General features: G+C 39.1%; 1 protein-coding gene across 1 annotated transcript in view; it reads right to left on the bottom strand.

Annotated features, from left to right (window-relative positions):
- The window catches only part of MED14 (mediator complex subunit 14), a 57,132-nt gene extending 39,577 nt beyond the window's left edge, over positions 1-17,555 (bottom strand). The window contains exons 1-9 of the mRNA XM_015558433.1: positions 17,535-17,555; positions 14,762-14,867; positions 8,330-8,503; positions 7,569-7,698; positions 7,007-7,135; positions 6,580-6,687; positions 5,920-6,052; positions 4,963-5,113; positions 4,375-4,486 (exon numbers count right to left, since the gene is read on the bottom strand). Of these exons, the coding sequence (XP_015413919.1) occupies positions 4,375-4,486; positions 4,963-5,113; positions 5,920-6,052; positions 6,580-6,687; positions 7,007-7,135; positions 7,569-7,698; positions 8,330-8,503 (937 nt within the window). The 5' untranslated portion in view covers positions 14,762-14,867; positions 17,535-17,555. The remainder of the gene's footprint in view (positions 1-4,374; positions 4,487-4,962; positions 5,114-5,919; positions 6,053-6,579; positions 6,688-7,006; positions 7,136-7,568; positions 7,699-8,329; positions 8,504-14,761; positions 14,868-17,534) is intronic.
- Positions 17,556-19,010: the final 1,455 nt, after the last annotated feature.

Raw genomic sequence — 19,010 nt, 5'->3', positions numbered from 1 at the left:
CAGATCCCAGGGCTACGCACTACTTTTGCCTGCGGCAGCGATACACACACCTATTTCCTCTTTTGTTCCTCCCTAGCTATTCACTGAGGACAACATGAGGAACGCACCAGCACACAGTAATGTGAAGGGTGAAGACTGAAGACAAGCAACCAGGCACACTTAGGAACGGCTGTGTGCTTCACAGCTTCTGAACTGACCCGGACACCCCAATTCCAGTGCTGACAGAGCACAACCCTAGGGAAGCACCCCAGCTTTCAAGAGGCAGCCAATGCTGCAAATGGGGCCACATGGCAAGCCGCCCTCAGTGCCTCGCGCTGCCTGTTATTAAAGTTCTCTCCAAAGCCCTGCCTACTTTCCCGGAGGCTTTGCCCACCCCTTCCCCCCCTTAAGAAACCATATTGCCACCTGGGCGATACAAAACCCGCCACCTGTGCCTTCTCCTGGCCATCCCTTGAGATGCTCCCCTTTCCGAGCTACTCATGTCCTCAGATCATCCCAGTGAGGCGCTGGAGGAAAAGCCAGCTGACAGAGGGCTGCATAAAGGGATTCCAAGAACAGCCCCTGGTCCCAGCCAAGGACCTGACTAAAGCATGCTGTAAAAAAAGGGATCCAGTAAGACTACATGAGGAGTATAAATGCATGAACATGAATCTAAAAAACAAGGTAAAGCCTTAGCCGGTTTGGCTCAGTGGATAGAGCGTCAGCCTGCGGACTGAAGGGTCCCGGGTTCGATTCCGGTCAAGGGCACATGCCCGGGTTGCGGGCTCGATCCCCAATGTGGGGCGTGCAGGAGGCAGCTGATCCATGATTCTCTCTCATCATGGATGTTTCTATCTCTCTCTCCCTCTCCCTTCCTCTCTGACATCAATATATTAAACACACACACACACACACAACAACAACAACCACCACCACCACACAAGATACAGCATATGTCCCAAGATGGTGGGTCAGCAGGCCCTTTCCTATGGCGGCTCTCATTTCCAGGACTGTCTGATTAAAGTAGGACTGAGTTCCAACCCCATCCGCCACCACCTCCCTCCCCTCTAAAGCTGTTTCCCAAGCCCCTTTCTCTAACACCGAGGACTCCAGACACCTGGGCCTGGAAACCACCCTTTTGCTGGAGTTGTAGAGATTCCGGAAGAGCCTGGACATCCGCTAATTATAAATGAGGAGACTGGGGCCCGAAGACTGTGATCATTCAAGACACGCAGTTGATCTCAGGTCTTCTGGCTACTAACTCAAGTAGTGACATCGCTACCGAATGCTGCCAAAGAAAAATCTTCGTAACTTATTCAAACAGCACTTCCTATGTAACACATACTTACAGTCTATTTTTCAAAGTAATTTAAATATCCCCTGGGCAATCATACTGAGTTTTTTACTTACTAAGTCTGTTTACAGACTATACTAAAGTAAACCAGAGCCTATCACAAGATCACAAACCCCTATTTTCTGCAATCCCAACAAATGACATTTTAGAATTTCTCTATTTTGAAAAACTAGAAATAAGAAAAATTAGAAAAAATTAAGATTGCAAAAAATACTTTAAAAGTTTTCATTATGAACAAAAGGGGCACTTCAACAAGAGTGCCCAGACAATTAAATAGGGAGGAAATCATCTTTTTAACCAAAGTTACTAAGACAACTGCATATCCCCAAACAAAAAACTCAGTTGGACCCCTACCTGAAAGTAAGAACTAAAACTATAAAACTCTTAGAAGAAAACACCAGGGTACATCTGCATGACCTTGGTTAAGTAATGGATTCTTTAGGTTTGACACCAAAAGCACAAGCAACTAAAGAAAAAAATAGACAAAATGGACACTGTCCAAATTAAAAACTTGTGTTACAAACAATACCATTTAGAAAGTGAAAAGATAACTCATGGAATGAAAAAAAATTCTTGCAAATCATGATACATGAAAAGGAACTTACAAAAAGAACTGTTATAACTCAATAATAAAAAGGTAATTAATCTAAGTATAATATGGGCAAAGGATCTGGAGAGACATTTCTCCAAAAAAGATAAGTGAAAAGATGCTCAACAATGATTAGGAAAATGCAAATCAAAACCACTATGAGATACCACTTCATACCCACCAGGATGGCTAGACACAAAGACAGACAATAACAAGTGTCGGTGAGGATGTGGAGAAAACTGGAATCCTCACATGCTACTAGTGCAGTGATGCGAACCTTTTGAGCTCGGCGTGTCAGCATTTTGAAAAACCCTAGCTTAATTCTGGTGCCATGTCACATATAGAAATTTTTTGATCTTTGCAACCATAGGAAAACAAAGACATATTTTTGATATTTATTTTATAGATTTAAATGCCATTTAACAAAGAAAAATCAACCAAAAAAATGAGTTCGCGTGTCACCTCTGACACGTGTGTCATAGGTTCGCCATCACTGTACTAGTGGAATAAAAAAGAGGTGTTAAACATGACAAAAGGTAAAACATAGAGTCACTATATGACCCAGCCATTCCATTCATAGGTACATATATATCCAAGAGAAATGAAAGCATAGGTCCACACAAAAACTTGTACATATTCACAGCAGCATTATTCATTATAGGCAAAAAGGTGGAAACTACCCTCATCAATAATGAACGGATAAACAAATGCGGTATATCTATACAGTAAGTTATTTGACAATAAAAATGAACTACTGAAACATGCCATAAAATGGACAAACCTCAAAAATATTCTGCTAACAGAAATACACAGAAGACCATATATTACAGTTAAGTCCTCATTTAATGTCATCAATAGGTTCTGAGACTTTAAGCAAAACAGCATATAATAAAACCAATTTTACCACAGGCTAATTGATAATAAACAAGAGTTCAGTGCCTATGGCATCTCAGCAACATTTTAACAAAACAACATTGAACAATATGGTGGACCGGCTTATCTGAGGACCTGCTGTATATGATATTACTCTGAAATGTCCTGGAAGGCAATTCTATAGACAGAAATAGATTAGTGGTTGCCAGGGAGCTGGTGGGAGGGGTGAATGGGGGAGTGACTACTAATGAGTACATGGTTTCTTTCAGGGATGATTAAAATGTTCTAAAATTAGATTGTGGTAATGGTTGCACAACTCTTTGAATATATTAAAAAAACACTGAATGAGTGAATTATATCTCAACAAAGCAATGAAAAAAACAAAAAGGGGGGTCCAATGAGAGTTTTAATTATGCTTTCCAATCATAAATTTTAGGTCTGTATTTAGTAACATTGCTTGAGGGATTAAAATGAGGGGGGTGCAACTTACACTACATCTTATAATTAAATTTAAATTATTAAGACTTGAGAAATCTAATGCTAAACCTTGATGGGGTTAAAGGACATACCCCCTCAAAGTAGATGGAACAACTACATTCGCCAGATGCCTGGCACACCCTTCTTTAAGGCCCACATTTGCATTTTTAAGTTGAGCTACCCTTCCTCTTTTAGCTTGTCTTGGATCCTCTTTTTCACCTTCCTTGGAAATTTGTGTTCTAAATACACATTTATTTTCCTGACTTTGTCTTTTCTTCAGGCAGTGTCTTTCTCTACTTCACCAAAGCAGTTCCATTCCAGTGTGACTAGTCTGTACCTAAGAAGCTGCCTTTTTAAGTATAATGGGTTGAGGTGGGCTCTGTGATAATGAAACGCAGTACCTTTGCTACTAGCGCTATGAGGACTTCTTATTTATATGGCACTTCACCAACATCATCTCGCTTAAAGGCTGCTCACTGTGGGTACAAGGCAGCCACAGCCAAAAACAACTGGGGCAGGGATAGTGAATATGCCCATAATGATACTGTGACGCTATATTCCTAAAACGAAAAGTACTTACTTTCTAAATGACTGACTGTCCCCCTAAAGCTCTGAATCTACTAGGTAACTGGAAGATTTTTCACGGTGTGTCTATCTGTATTTCTTATTTTGAACCCTGTTAATGTATTAACAATTCAAAAAATGTTTTAAAAGACAAAGCATACATTCTGCTTCAAAGAGGCCCATTTTATAACTATATTATACACATTTGCAAAGCTACCTTAACCTTAGAAGAAAATCTAAGAGAAATAAAATTCATATTAAGGTGTTAAAATAGCTTCCATTTCAATAGGGAAAAAAAGAGTTTTAAGGAGGGTCAATATGCATACACTTCAAATAAGGCCAAGCTAAACAGAAAGAAAATAAGGGGACAGTTAGGACAAGCTGGGTAGATCATAAGTTAAAATGCAAAAATGTCCAGCCTTCACAACAAAACCTATATATCAGGAAAGAAGTCACACTGACACAGACCCTTCAGAAATAAAAGTGAGTACTAATTTAAACAAAAGAAAGACAAAGATGCCTATTTAAAAGAACCTACAGTTTTCATTGGCATTGTAGCCTCTAAGAATGGTCTTCAGTTCCTGGAGCTTCTGATGCGCTCGTGCACGAACGCTGTCAATCAGGAGTTTTTCTATTGATAAGTGATCGATCTGCATAGACAAGAACAACAGAATCACATGTGCAATTTAAACATTTTTACTTTAAAGCTCGAGTAGATTATTGTGCTTCAAGATATTTCCTTTTAGAATCATAATGATTAAGCACAAACTTAAAGTAAAAAAATAACCATGTAGTACTGGTAGCTTAAAGACTACAGGTTACATTTTGATGAGTATAGATCAAGATACTATATGTATCAGTTATCATAGAGATTAAATGACCTTAAAAACAAAATGATGATCTGATCAAAATTATAAAATATGAAAGAACATCTTTAAAACTATAATATTAGATTTAAAAAAATAACAAATGCAGAAGCATAACAGTCATTTAAAACAAGTTCCATAAAGGGTTCAAGGAACAATTAGGTAATTTAAAGAATTTACACTAAAAGTTTAAGTATAAATGATAAGCTACATTATATTCATTTAATTAAACCAATATTAAAATATATTGAGATATCTACCTTCATGGCTTTTTCTACTAATTTGGAATCAGAAGCTGGCAAAGGAGGGTCATGAAAAATCTGTAAAGGCTTCGAGCCATCATTCTCATCGATTTTAATTGTAACTTTGTGAACAGATGCCGTCCCTGTTTTTCTCCCAAGAATCTGTTGACTAAAGAGAAAAAATATACAATTTTTTTCAACAACGCCTGTTAACTTTTGGGATGAAATAGAGGCAATCCATTGTGTGTCTGAGCCAGAGGCCAGAACATGGCAGGCCCTCACTGTTTGTGGAGGGAATACATTAATATTGGGAAGACAGCTATTCTGTAATCAAACACAATATTTGATTTACTGCATCCAAAAAAAACCCAAAACCAGCCCACAAAAAAACCCACAAACAAAAAAAACCCCAGACACAGAATTTAAAAATAAAACACATGCATACAAACAAATTAAAAAATCCCAAAATAGAACAACCTGTATTCTAAGTGATATCTATTCATCTCCGATTCCTTTACAGAAAATGGGGATCAAGCAAAGTTCGAATAGGAAATTGGGACTGTAAGCAGCTCGATACTAATTTTTCCCGAAACCCTCCCCCAAAAAGATTTTAAAAGGAGCAATTCAAAGTGTAAAACTGTGATAAGCAAGCAGGTTTGTTTTTAAAACAATATCCAATAATCTAAGTCTTTTAGCAATCTGCTTTGAGTCCAGAGTTACCTAACTCTTTAAGAAAAGTCTTAATACAAACAGATAGATGTGTATGTATTTCAAACATGCCACATTCTAAGAAAGCTGTCAATTATGGATGTCCTCTATAGTTTCTAGGATACCATGGGACCTCACTATACAAAATCATATTGCCAGAGACATACAGCTATCAGTATACAGTGCATCATATGTACGAGAGAAAAAGAGAAGCAAAAAGAGCAATTACAGTCAGAGCTGGAACCCACCAGAACCAACTTTACTTACTTCCAAACGGAGAGGGAGAGGCACTTCCCAGGATGATACCTTTCCACCTGCACAAGGTCTCCCCACCGCTCCCGGATTAACATCAGAGTTTGGGAATGTAGCACTTCTAACTGAAGTGACAAGCAAAAAGAATCTGATGGATCTCGTTAAGCAAATATAATACATATCACTACAACAGCCAATGAAGTACAAGCAAACTTCATTTAACAAAAGCTCTAGTCCTAAAAACTGGTTCTGAAAGAAATTTCTGGAATTACAGTTCGCCAATGACTTATCTTAAAAAGTGGTATAATTTGTGGCATAGTTTTAGAAAAATGTATATTTAATTTTGATCCAATATAAACAAACCATTTAGTTGCCCCTAAATTCATCATAGTTTAAAGAATATGGGTAGACCAATATTTTTTCTCCAAATAATACTACTTCTAATTCATCATTTTCTGTTTTTACCCACAAAGTCAACAGCAAATTTACAACTTGATTTACTACCGATTACTATTCTTCACATTGACTAGTTTCCCCAGCCCCATTTCTACCCAACAAAGTGGATGGGGAGAGCTTAGGCTGCTACAGTTCGAGATGAGGGGCAGATGGAAATGTGGAGGTGAGAAGGAGACACAAATTCCTTATAAACATGTGTCTCAAATTCCAGAAGGATACGCAGGCAATTGTACATGTCCTGAAGAGGTTTCTCATCAGCAAAGAGCCTAGATTGTACCAGCTGATGGATAAAGTTGATTTGCATGCTATGAACCAAGGCTCGTCCATCTTCCATTCACAGGAGAAAACAAAGTGGTTAATCAGAAAAGCGTACAGATCATGTCATAGTACCAACTATGGAAGAATATATTAACTAATAATACATTTTTTAAAAAGAATTGAAACTATCTATGGAAACTAGAGAACATTATACTTAGACACCAAAATCTCTAAGGTCAGTAGGCAATTATGATTATCATGAAATCTGCTTCAAATTACAGAATAAATTGCTAAACACATTTATTATTCTGCCAAAATGTTTCAATGACAGAAAAAACTCAAACATTTAAATCAATACTTATGACTTCAATCCAGATTTATGATTTACCTCCTGTTTCCTTATCCTCTACTAGAATTTCTAGCTTGAGCAGACGCCATGGAACTTCAGGATCATCTCCCATTACAGTCAAGGTGGCTTCAAATTCTCCTTCAACTCGAAACTTCACCCGGCCATTTGCTTTTAAAAGAAGAAGAGTAAGTCTACTTTGCTAAAAAAAAGAGAAAAAAGTAAGCAGCTCTTTGCTAACCCAGAACCTTAGTCTTGCTTATAAGAAATTTTAAATAGATTGAATGTTTCTTCACAAATGTTCAAACAATTCAGTGGTTCCCGCATAAGCAGTAGCCAGGTTCTGGGCCATTAAGAAACCAAAGGCAACTCTTCTGGCATCAAGGAACAAAGGTGATCTCACCCACTTGGCAGCGTCAAACACCAGCACTGTATTTCCAGGTAATAAAAGAGAAATGACAGGGCTGACCAGTCACAGATTCAAACACCATCAAAATTGTAGGGCAAAACCTCATAATGATATTTCTTTTAATAAAATCCCAAAAGCTTTAAAAAAATATTTCCAACAAGTCAATTCTTAAAACAAGAGCCTTCAGGTACATACCAACTGTAAGATTCGCTAATTGAGGAGGAAGATCGGTGGTTACAAGCCGATGTCTAAGAATCTGGTTCAGCTGGTGAAGGGTGGCTTGTTTCTCAGTTTTGGTAATTGGGTCTGGAGGAATAATTTTGTCCTTCAAAAAAATTTAAGTGATTTTAAAATAATGTACAAAGAGGCGTAATTTTTAGCTGTGTCTTCTTAACGTAGTATTTTCTTACTTTACCCAACCAAGAGAATCTTAACACTCATTCCTGCCTTCTACATCCAATAATAGTGACCTTTACTCTCATGCATTAGAGTGCCACGTGATTCCACCAGTCACTCAGCTAAGATGGTCATGCAACATGATCTTCTTCCTGCTCTATTTATGAAACCAACTTAATGTCACGAGATGACGTCCACCACTTAGAAGTATAAAATACACTACTACTAAGGCAGTCAAAAACCAGCATAGTAAGCTTTTTAAAACACTTCCCCAAAGCAACCAGCATGCAGTATTTTCATAACAGAAATAGATGTAAGTTACACCTGCATATCTGTTCTCCCTCACAGAAAAAAAAATGATCCACCCATTTTCATAGCTACTCACATTCTGACCCCAATTTATTTAAACAAAACACAATCTTAGTTATACAGGAAAAAAACAAATAAATATTTGTTTTAAAAGTATGAAAGTTTTTGGTGGTCTACTTAATAATATAGTAGATCCAATGCCAAAGCCTTCAGCTTTTAAGAACGGGGTTGGTAGGAGAGAATGTACTTACCCTAATGCAGGTTGGCAGCCGTGGGTAAGACCCAGTGGTCAATACATCAATGGCATATGGGATGGCAAAACTAGGCAGGCGCGCATGCACCAGCGCGTCTCTAGCTAATGAGGCCAAGCGGTCAGCAGTGTCCACAAACAAGATGGCTTGTTGGTCTAAAAAGCTCGAGATCATCTTTAAAGCAAAGGGTAAATGGATTAATTAAGCTTCCTTGGCAACTAGCAACTTTTCACTTCAAATATCACTCATTCATTTCAAAGTAAACTTCAAGGGGAATTAATATAGGTATTTGCTATTACAAAGTATTTCTTCAAAAAATTTTCGTCCAGTGCACCAAAAGGTGGTGCATTCGATCCCTGGTCGGGATGCTATGGGAGGCAGCTGATTGACGTTTCTCTCCCACATCGATGTATCTCTCTCTTCCCTTCCTCTCTCTCTCAAATCAATTAAAAACAAAATATATCCTTGGGTGAGGATCAAAAAAAGAAATTATTAAAAAATAATTTCCCCCAGTATCTTTTTGAAAACAATAATCTTCTATTAATTTAATTCGTTTCTTCATCCTTAACATTCCAGATACACAATTATCACGTTAGAAAACATAAATAGATTAAAATCCTTTTTACTACTCTTACAGACTTCTGGAGCTGGTTGGTGACAAGGAGAAAATTCTGGATGTCCTAAATTAAATTACAGAAGGCCAGAGGGTGGAAGGAAGAGACAAAAGGGGGTCAATCAGTTAGGTGCAGTGCAAAACCAACAAGACTGCTCAGACTCCTCAGTGCAGGTCGGCATTATTAAATTAACTGCCAGGTGGCTATTTCAGAGGTTATCTAGAAAGAGAGAAGAGCCAGGCACCTTGAACCCCAGGAGCCCCCTCTTCTTGTTGACACATGAGCTTTAAATAGTCATGGAATTAGCCCTGCTACGCCTTCTCCCACCCGCTTTGTCTATAGCGAATGTAAAGCCTTTCAGAATGGCTTACATCTCCCCGACCCCCAACTTGCTGTATGAAGCCACTGGCAAAACTCCAGGAGGACGGACATGTCTGTCTTTCCTACCTAGCCATGTTGCTGGTGGTTTAGACTCCATGCCCCAGACAGTCTTCTTCTTCTCCTCCTTTTTTTTGCTAGCAATGGCCTAATAAACCCTTTCTTTTAAAAAGACTTTCAGTTAGCCCTAACCGGTGTTGCTCAGTGGATAGAGCATCAGCCTGCAGACTGAAGGGTCACAGGTTCGATTCCGGTCAAGGACATGTACCTTGATTGCGGGCACATCCCCAGTAGAGAGTGTGCAGGAGGCAGCTGATTGATGTTTCTCTCTCATCAATGTTTCTAACTCTCTATCCCTCTCCTCTCCCCTCTGTAAAAAATCAATAAAATATATTTAAAAAATAAAAAGACTTTCAGTTAAAATTTTTGTTGGTAATGAAGGGGGAACCCCTGGACCCAAACTACCTTGATCTCAGTGTTAACTCTGTAACTTAACTGACCCTATAACCTTGGATAAATTACTTAATCCCTCTGTGCCTCAGTTTTTTCATCTGTGAAATGGAGATGACTTCCAACCTCATGAGGTTGTTCTGAGGATTAAGAGTTAATGCAGCCCTAGCCGGTTTGGCTCAGTAGATAGAGTATCGCTCAAGGACTGAAGGGTCCTAGGTTCAGTTTCGGTCAAGGGCACGTACCTCAGTTGCAGGCTTCATCCCCAGCCCTGGTCGTGACAAGTGCAGGGGGCAACCAATTGATGTGTCTCTCTCACATCGATGTTTCTCTCCCCTTCCCTTCCACTCTCTAAAGATCACGGGAAAAATATCCTCCGGTGAAAATTAACAACAACAAAAAAAGAGTTACTGCATATGAAACCTTTGGAACAGTGCCTAGAACATACAAAACACTCAATAAACATTGCTCATTATGAGATCTAGGTCAACTTCATGCCCAATACTTCCCATCAGTTCCCTAACTCAGTGCATTTCACAAGGGCATCTGCGCTCTAGAGCTCATCACAAAGCTGAAATCTATTTCCTTGAAACTTCTATCTTCTACTTCTATTCTGGAACAAAACTTAGTCTCTCATGCCCTTCAAATTGGGGAAGTCCAACCTATTTTCAAGCTAACCATTCCATACCACTTCAATTAGCCTTCACATCTCCAAATTCCGGACTCACCATCCTTGTCCCAGTACCTGCAAATGCTTGTGTACCAGTGGCCAACTTAAAATATGGCATCCAGAATTTATACCACATCATGCCCTACATTTTCTCAGCATTTCCACACTCACAATCACCATCAGCTTAGAGATAACAAAATTGAGGCTGAAGACACTTGCCCAAAGAAAGTCAGTCAATCAGAGACTCGAACCAAAAATGTTTCTTCTAACTATTAGACCAGCAAAGACCAGCAGTACAAGTGCTACCTTCTATGACTAGTGAAAGGGACCAAAGGTTTGCCATCCCAACATATACTTTTGGGGCTATTTTAAGCTGGTTATTTTTAAGAAACAAGACTCAGATTGAACCTTTGCCCCTCCTCCTTAACTGTCTAAAGGAATTCAGATGGCAAAGCCTGTTTAGAGGAAGGGAGCATCACCTTAGCATCATAATAGAGATGAAATGTGGCAGACAGAGAGGAATCTAGCAAAGCCTGTTTGTTGGGCTCCCCTCTGTGTCCCATTGTTTCTGGGTGGCCCAGCAAGAATGCTTACCACATGTTTGCTCTTTCTCAGCTACCTGTAAATTGCCTGCTTTCTCTCTGAAATACCAGACCCTGCCTCCCTCTCCTTAGTCCAAAATAGCATATAAGCCTCACTGCCCAGTCTCATAGCGTTATGTAACCTCCATAGGTACATATTAAGAAACGTGGACATTTTCTCCTATTAATCTGTCTCATGTTAATTTGATTTTTCGCCTAATCAGAAGAACTTAGAAAGATGGAAGGAACTTTTTTTTTTGCGCCCCCACACTAGTAAAATGGATTTCTGTCAATGCCACCTCCACTAACTTCTTTATTAGAAGCCATTGCTAAAACACAGCAAGCTTGGAATTAACTAAAAGGCCTTAATCTTTTGTACATGAATCTTTATGAATCTCTAACAAGCAAGATCTGCTTTTCCATCCCAACTTAATGCAGGACTAGAATGTGTCTGATTTTAACGTATTTAAAACCATTTTTAATCTTGCTTTCTTTGAACTTCTGAACTGGTTTTTACTTAGATTTAGGTCATCCCAATTTTCCCTTTACTCAGGACACTAAAAATGCTTATCAGGCCAAAGCCAAGGCCAAAGAATAACAAAGACCTGCCTCCAGGAAGACATGCATCAACCCTAATGGGGTGCCACAGTTTATGCAGCCCAAGTCCCTCTACCTTAAACACAGGTAATTAATGAAACACTCTAAACCACCTTGCTCAACTCAAAATATACTCACTTCAGCTACACTCCTTTGTCTTAGAAGTCAAATAAATAAAGATTAAAACTTTAGTTTTGAGTAACTTATTAGTGACTTTATGTCGGTCCCTAATGATCAGCATGTTCATTTTTTTCTTTTAAATACTCACCTACCAGCTGTTAATATGGCTAATAATCTTCCTTTAAAATTTAACTGAGCACCAAACAGACATTTGTCTAAGAAAAATATACAAATAGCCAAAGGCACATGAAAAGATGTTCAACACCATTAGTCATCAAAGTAATGCAAACAAAGCCACAATGAGATGCTCCGTCACACCTACCAGGACAGCTAGAATCAAAATGTCCCACAAGAACAAGGGTCGGCATGGAGAGAGTGGAGCCCTCAGGTAAATACCCAAGAGAAATGAAAACATATATCCACACAGAAGCTTGTACATGAATGTTTATAGCAACATTATTCGTAATAGCCACAAACTGGAAATAACCTACATGCCCATTAACTGATGAGTGGACAAACAAAAACCATACAATTCAGCCACAACCAACAATGAAGTACTAGTACATGCTACACTATGAGTGAATCTTGAAAACATTATGCTTGGTAAAAGAAGCCAGTCACAAAAGACCACATGTGATGATTTCAATTATATGAAATGTTCAGAATAGGCAAATCTATAGAGATAGCAGAGTATTGCTTGCTGGGGGCTAGGGGCAGGTACTTGGGGATGATAGCTAAAAGGGCAATGGTTTAATTTTTGAAGTGATGAAAATGTTCTAAAGTTGACCGCAGTGATGGTTGCACGTACCTGTGAATATACTAAAAACCACTGAATTTGAAAGAGCGAGGGCTATGCCCTCCATCTTGCCCCGTACCCTCCATGTTGGGGCAGCAGCCATGTGCTCAGGAGGGTACCTTCTTCCCGGAAGCCCAGGCCTCTGCTGGCCACGCCTGGGATTTCTTTAAACTAACCAATGACAATCAAGGGACGTGTGCCCCATAGAGATGACCACATCCTGTGTAACAAGACCCGACTTGCGCCTGGCCAATCGGCAGGGCCCACAGTCAGCTCCCCTCCCCTCACTCCACCCCCTATTAAAACCCTGTTTTTCTCACGGCGTCCTCACTCTGCCTTCTGTCGCTGCGTCGGCCAGGAGGGGGAGTCGAGCTAGCTCAAATAAAGGACCCTCTGCTTTTGCATCGGACTGGCTGGCTCCCTGGTGTGGTCTTTTTGGGGATCTTGAAATCTGGGCATAACAAAGCGTGCATTTTAAATGGGTGGATGGCATGATATGTAAACTACATTTCAATAAAGCTGTTGTTTTTTTTAAATACCTCTAAGAAAACAAGAGATATTTCTCTTTTTCTTAGATAAAACATTAGTCAGACTAAACTGTGTATTTATACACTCAGCTACACATGTAATATGTCCGACAGGGCTAAAGATCATGATCTATTCATATCAAGCATCTCTAAAGACATAGAAGTGTCAAAACACGAATAATCCTCTAATTGTCCAGCTGATGGACTTTATCTTTGACATAAACACATCTGTATCTACAGTCACAAAATGAAAACAATATAAATTCAATGAGACTTTATCAGAATGACTTATTTGAATAGCCAACTCAAAAAAATAACAGAATACTATACTATGAATTAATGAAAGATGAATGCAATATGGCTCAATATCAAAACCAAGAGTTTTGGTTTTTGTTGGATATGTTATTGAAGCACAACTCAGTAGTATCAAACAGGTAACTTAAATACCCATGGTATAATTTAGGATTTAACACGTTTTTGAACAATTGAACACTTGGATTTGATATACTTTAGTAACACCTAACTTTTCCCTGAAAGTTTGAACATCTTTAAGAAAAGATTACCCCAAATTAACTAATTATTGAAAAGAAACCTTCTGTTTTTCAGAAATACTATACCATGCTTCTTCACTTCGGCTAAAATAGATTTATTTAGACTTGGTGCCCAAATTTCCAAAACAATGAAATGAAGTGTAAAATTTCTGATAAATAAGCTTGGAATAAACCTGTTTAAGTATTTATAACACTTATAATAATGTAAAGCATTATTCTTTCAATGGTGTTTTACAGTGTACAAAAGACTTTCTATCTACAAACTTTTATTCCCCAATCATATCAACGGACAATATTTTTAGCATCTTTGGTCCACTTCACTACAAGTAATTCCAAAGCGTTATTCAAGAGTCCAAATACTGCCAGAACCGGTTTGGCTCAGTGGATAGAGTGTCGGCCTGCGGACTGAAGGGTCCCAGGTTCGATTCCAGTCAAGGGCATGTACCTTGGTTGCTGGTACATCCCCAGTGGGGGGCGTGCAGGAGGCGGTTGATCAATGTGTCTCTCTCATCGATGTTTCTAACTCTCTATCCCTCTCCCTTCCTCTCTGTAGAAAATCAATAAGACATATTTAAAAAAAAAAAAAGAGTCCAAATACTATGAGCTTCTTGAGGGCGGGGGCTGTGCCTCCTCATTCAAGTCTCCACCCACCAAATCCTATAACCTGTGCTCAATAAATGTTTGGAGAATGAGTAGACGAATAAACAGATAAATGCTGTTATCAGCTATGTGACCTTGAAGAAGCCACTTAACTTCTAGGAAACTTATTGTTTCCTCATTTGTAAAATAAGAAATACTGACTCTGTCACACAGGGTTGTCAAGAATCAACAGGCAAAATATAAGGGAGTACTTTGCAAACCAAGGAACCATACAAATATAAGCTAACCATTCCCCCCATTTAAAGTGTCTTCATTAATATCTTCTAGCTTAATGATGTCTCCAGATATTGCCTAGTTTTCTTTCTGTCCATAAGCAAATACTCAGCTGCTAGACATATATTATACATTATCATCAGAAATATTATTCACATTAAGTAATGTTTCTCAAAACAAATCAGCATATATAAGTTAAAGTTAAAATGAGAATCTGTCTATTGTAAGTTAACATTCCACAAAGTTATTTTATGTAAAATAAAAGTTTAACTCACCGCACATTTTTCCACTTTGCCAGCATTATTAGCCCATTTCACTAAAGCTAGTAATCGCACAAAGAGTTGACGTGTCCGGCTAGCAAACTGTACTATTTCTATTTTCCTATAAAAATAAAACAATTCTTAATAAATCAGCATATTTAAAAGAGAACTTCAGTTTATTTAATCTGAGCTAAAGTATGACTCAATCTTTGTTTAAAACCATTACAACAAAATGAGAACCACTTAAAATATTTATCTAAATACATATAAATTATTGCTGTTTTATATACCACCTGCATATGCTTTATTATCTGTCATAAATCTAAAAGAATGTTTTAGCAATAAATCACATTTAAAAATTAATTTTATATTGCAATAAAAGTTGTTTGCTAAAATATAGTAAATTCACAGATATAAAGTTACTATATAGAAATTAACTGGGTCACATAGGGGACCAAATTAGGAATTAGGAATTTTATAATTGAAATTATGAGTTATGCATTAGTAACCTTTTGGTAAGAGGAAAGAATTGAAATAGAGCTTGCAACTGTATTATTCCTACAAAAGCAGGGCACAACTTAAAAAATTAAATAATAAAAGAATTTAGCCATGCAACTCTTTACCAAACGAATGATAAACTTAGATATTAAATTAGCCAAGCACAGAAAGTTGAGTACTAAAAGTAAAAGCTAGGTCTGTCCATATCTATTTTTATTCTATACCCACTACAACCCTTTTTCTCTCAATACTTACTCATCACTGTTTTTATCATCTCCTTATAGAGTGTTTAAAGCTTAATTAAAGGCTTTATGTTGTCAATCAATGTGTTAGCTAGACCTCTCAACTGCATGTCATCTACAGAACTGACAATCATACCTCCCATGGTTTACCTAAGACACTGAAAACATACATATTCGACAGGCCAGGACCAATGACAGGAGCCAAACAGCACACCAACCTCTCTCCAATTGGATTCTGACCTGTTAATCTTAGTACAGCTGTTCAATGACCTGCAGATCCAATCCATATCTCTGCATCTTGCCAACACCAATACCATGGTACGATGCACCAAAATGAAATTTTTGCTGAAGTATAATCCTGATTGAAGACTATAGAGTCTAGCTCCTATCAAGAGCACACATATGCCCGAACAGTGTGGCTCAATGGTTGAGTCTTGACCTATGAACCAGGGGATGACGGTTCAATTCCCAGTCAGGGCACAGGCCTGGGTTGTGTGCTTGATCCCCGTGAGGGGCGTGCAGGAGGCAGCTGATCCAATATTCTCTCTCATCACTGATGTTTCTCTCTCTCTCTCCCTTCCTCTCTGAAATCAATAAAAATGTTTAAAAAAAAAAAAAAGAGCACACGTAGCCCACAAATAAGCTGACAGGCTTTCTTAGGAATCAGCCAGCGATGTTGTTGGAAGTATAAAGAGAAGAATCAAGGGGGCAAGTCCAGGTGTGACTTTCTGCCAGTGAGGACCCTAAGAGAGAAAATCAGCAGAGCTTCACAGGCCAGAGTGGGCCACCGCAGAAATGGCAGATGTGCATTATGATCTGGCAGCCACCTCAGTGCCAGGAGCCTCAGTACTGACTGTCACTCGAACTCTGAACGGCTTACAGAGGACGTGAGTCTCTGCTCCTCTTCCGGAACAAACCGTGTGTTAGTAATGCGGATTCCCAAATGAGCGCCTCTCCTAGAAAGAGGACACCCCCCTTTGCAAAAGATTGTCTCAAGGGGTGGGTTTTCCAGAGCCCTTCCTACCCGAGAGTGGACAGCACAAATCCTGACTTTCATTTTCATGTCCCTCCTTTACAACTGGCCAGCCAAACCGTAACACAGGCACGCTTCAATTTTTTTTCACCTCTTTTTGATCTATGTCTAATTTTATCAGAAAGGTCGGTGGAGGGTAGGGGGGAGAGTGTAATCATTAATAAAGGCTAAAATCCTCTCCAGTGACTTGGTATTTAAAAAAAAAATAAACTAAGGAGCATAAGAAGTGCCAAAAATATAGTCAAACAGCCTATGCTATAGCCATAATATCTCCATCACAAAATTTCTTTGAAACAGTAATTTATCTTGCTCCTTTGGCTTATGGAAACATAATAGTGTTTAGTTGTATCCTCAAACTGCAACTGAATCAAAATTCAACTCTAAAACAGCAACAATAGTAGACAAATGTCAAGCGTCTAAAGATATCTAATTGCATCATTGTAGCAAATGGTAAGCTAGCGGCCAACTTTTAAAGCCAGTTTATTCCTTAGCTTCTTCTATTGTTTTACATCTTCTCAGGGGCTTGAACTGGTCAGTGACTTTAAAAAGGTTTCTAAAGCCCTGACTGGCTTGGCTCAGTGGGTAGAGCGTCGGCCTGGGGACTGAAGGTTCCCGGGTTCGATTCCGGTCAAGGCCATGTGCCTTGGTTGCGGGCACATCTCCAGTAGGGAGTGTGCAGGAAGCAGCTGATGGATGTTTCTCTCTCACCAATGTTTCTAACTCTCTATCCCTCTCCCTTCCTCTCTGTAAAAAATCAATAAAATATATTTTTTTAAAAAGGTTTCTAAAACTTAAGGTCCAGAGCTGGTCTCACACCAAGAATTGTCAGGGATGAAGAAATCACAAAGAAATGATGTGAAAAAAATCACCCCCGACTCTCTGGGCCTAGGTTTCCGATCTGCAGCACTACCCTCCAGGCCAATGCCCACTTTCACTCTCTCATACACACACATACACACACATACTCACAGATATAGCAGCACAGACACAGCTTTAAGGTTTTTTTCATACTCACCTTTCCACATCAGATTTCCTTGGCAGTCTAAGAAGAAAAAAAGAAATTGACTAAATATATGCACACCTTCATTAAAGTGATAATAGTCTTTACTTTGACTCTATTAAACACCTTAGGATTCAGAAAAACTAGATAAACAGGCTTGTGTGGCTACCAACTCTTTCATAAGTTTCCAGCAATACGGCTATAAGGGAAAAAACTAACAAAGGAGCATTTTTCTCCATTCAGAATGCTTCAAAAGGTATTGCATGAACCTCAGACATTTATGAAGCCCAAGCCTTCCATTAGCAGACTATAGCAGAGAGTCAGAGAAAACGTGACTTTAAGGTTAAAATGGTCACAGATGCAGAGGCCTCCTCGGCTGCCAGTCTGCCCGGATCCAGTGGAACAGTCGCTCCCCAGCACTGGTCCTCCCTGTTTTGTTATGGTGGGCAAAGCTGGAAGCTGAGCACACAAAAGAGCCAGTGTCCGCAAGGGTTTCGCAGTAATTATGCTGCTGCACGTGAGTAGATGTAAATTATTTATATTACTTTTAAACCGCTCCAGTAAGGTTCTGATTCTTTGTCATTTCTTTTTTTTTTTTTTTGCTGGTTCTCCAGTACTGATAGCCAGCAACCAATGTCACCATCTCCCCTGACCGTTTAGCACTCTCGCACCCACAGATGCTGTTAGAAAGGTCCTGATCTGCCTCCTGAATCGCCATGCTCTGTACACCTTTATCCCAGGGTCCAAGATGCAATGGCCTAAAGCCTCCCCTGACATTTCATCATTCTTGAAGAATACACACCAAGACCCTTAGATCCTCTTCTCCCACCCACATGCCACAGGTACAGAAAAACTAAGACCACGAGGGAAAACTATTAAAATAAGCCCTGGCTTACAGTTACCCACAATTCCTATGGTAGACAGTGGGATGGAAGCTGAAGATAGCGTCCAAGTAATAAAGGAAACTAGGTAGGTGCTGCAAGAACAAGCAGACCAGAGGATGAAGCAGAAAGTAAGGCTTTATTGGAAGACCGGAAGTAAAAGCAGCTGTTGAGTTCCTCTACATGTGGAAGTTCTTGAGAACAGTCCCCCTGTCCTCAAGGGAAGGAGAGAATAAGAACCACGGTGCAAGAGGGACAGAAAAGAGTAGAGCCTTTGGGGGAGAAAGCACAGGAATCATTGCTCCAGCTCTCCCACCTGCCCCTAAAAGGATCATCCCATGTCACAGGTGGTGTTATTTCAGGGACAAAGGACAGGCTTTGCTGCCTACAACACCCTGCCCCCCCAATTCCTCCTAATCTATTTTACATTCCTTTACAGATAACAAATCCACCATTTGAGGCAAAAGCCTTTTTTAAAATGCTAATTTTTGGAAATGGTAAGTCAGAAACTTATACCTAAATGTGGGGTAAGTTTACAAAACTGAAATTCTAGCATTTTCTAATTTTAATTTAAAGAGGTTTAAAAAGTCAAGGCAGGGTATAAATTATA

The sequence above is a fragment of the Myotis davidii genome, unplaced genomic scaffold (genome assembly GCF_000327345.1).
Source record: "Myotis davidii unplaced genomic scaffold, ASM32734v1 scaffold530, whole genome shotgun sequence".
NCBI classification, from domain to species: domain Eukaryota; kingdom Metazoa; phylum Chordata; class Mammalia; order Chiroptera; family Vespertilionidae; genus Myotis; species Myotis davidii.
The sequence above is the reverse complement of the archived record's forward strand: the minus strand, read 5'-3'. Positions and strand labels throughout refer to the sequence as shown.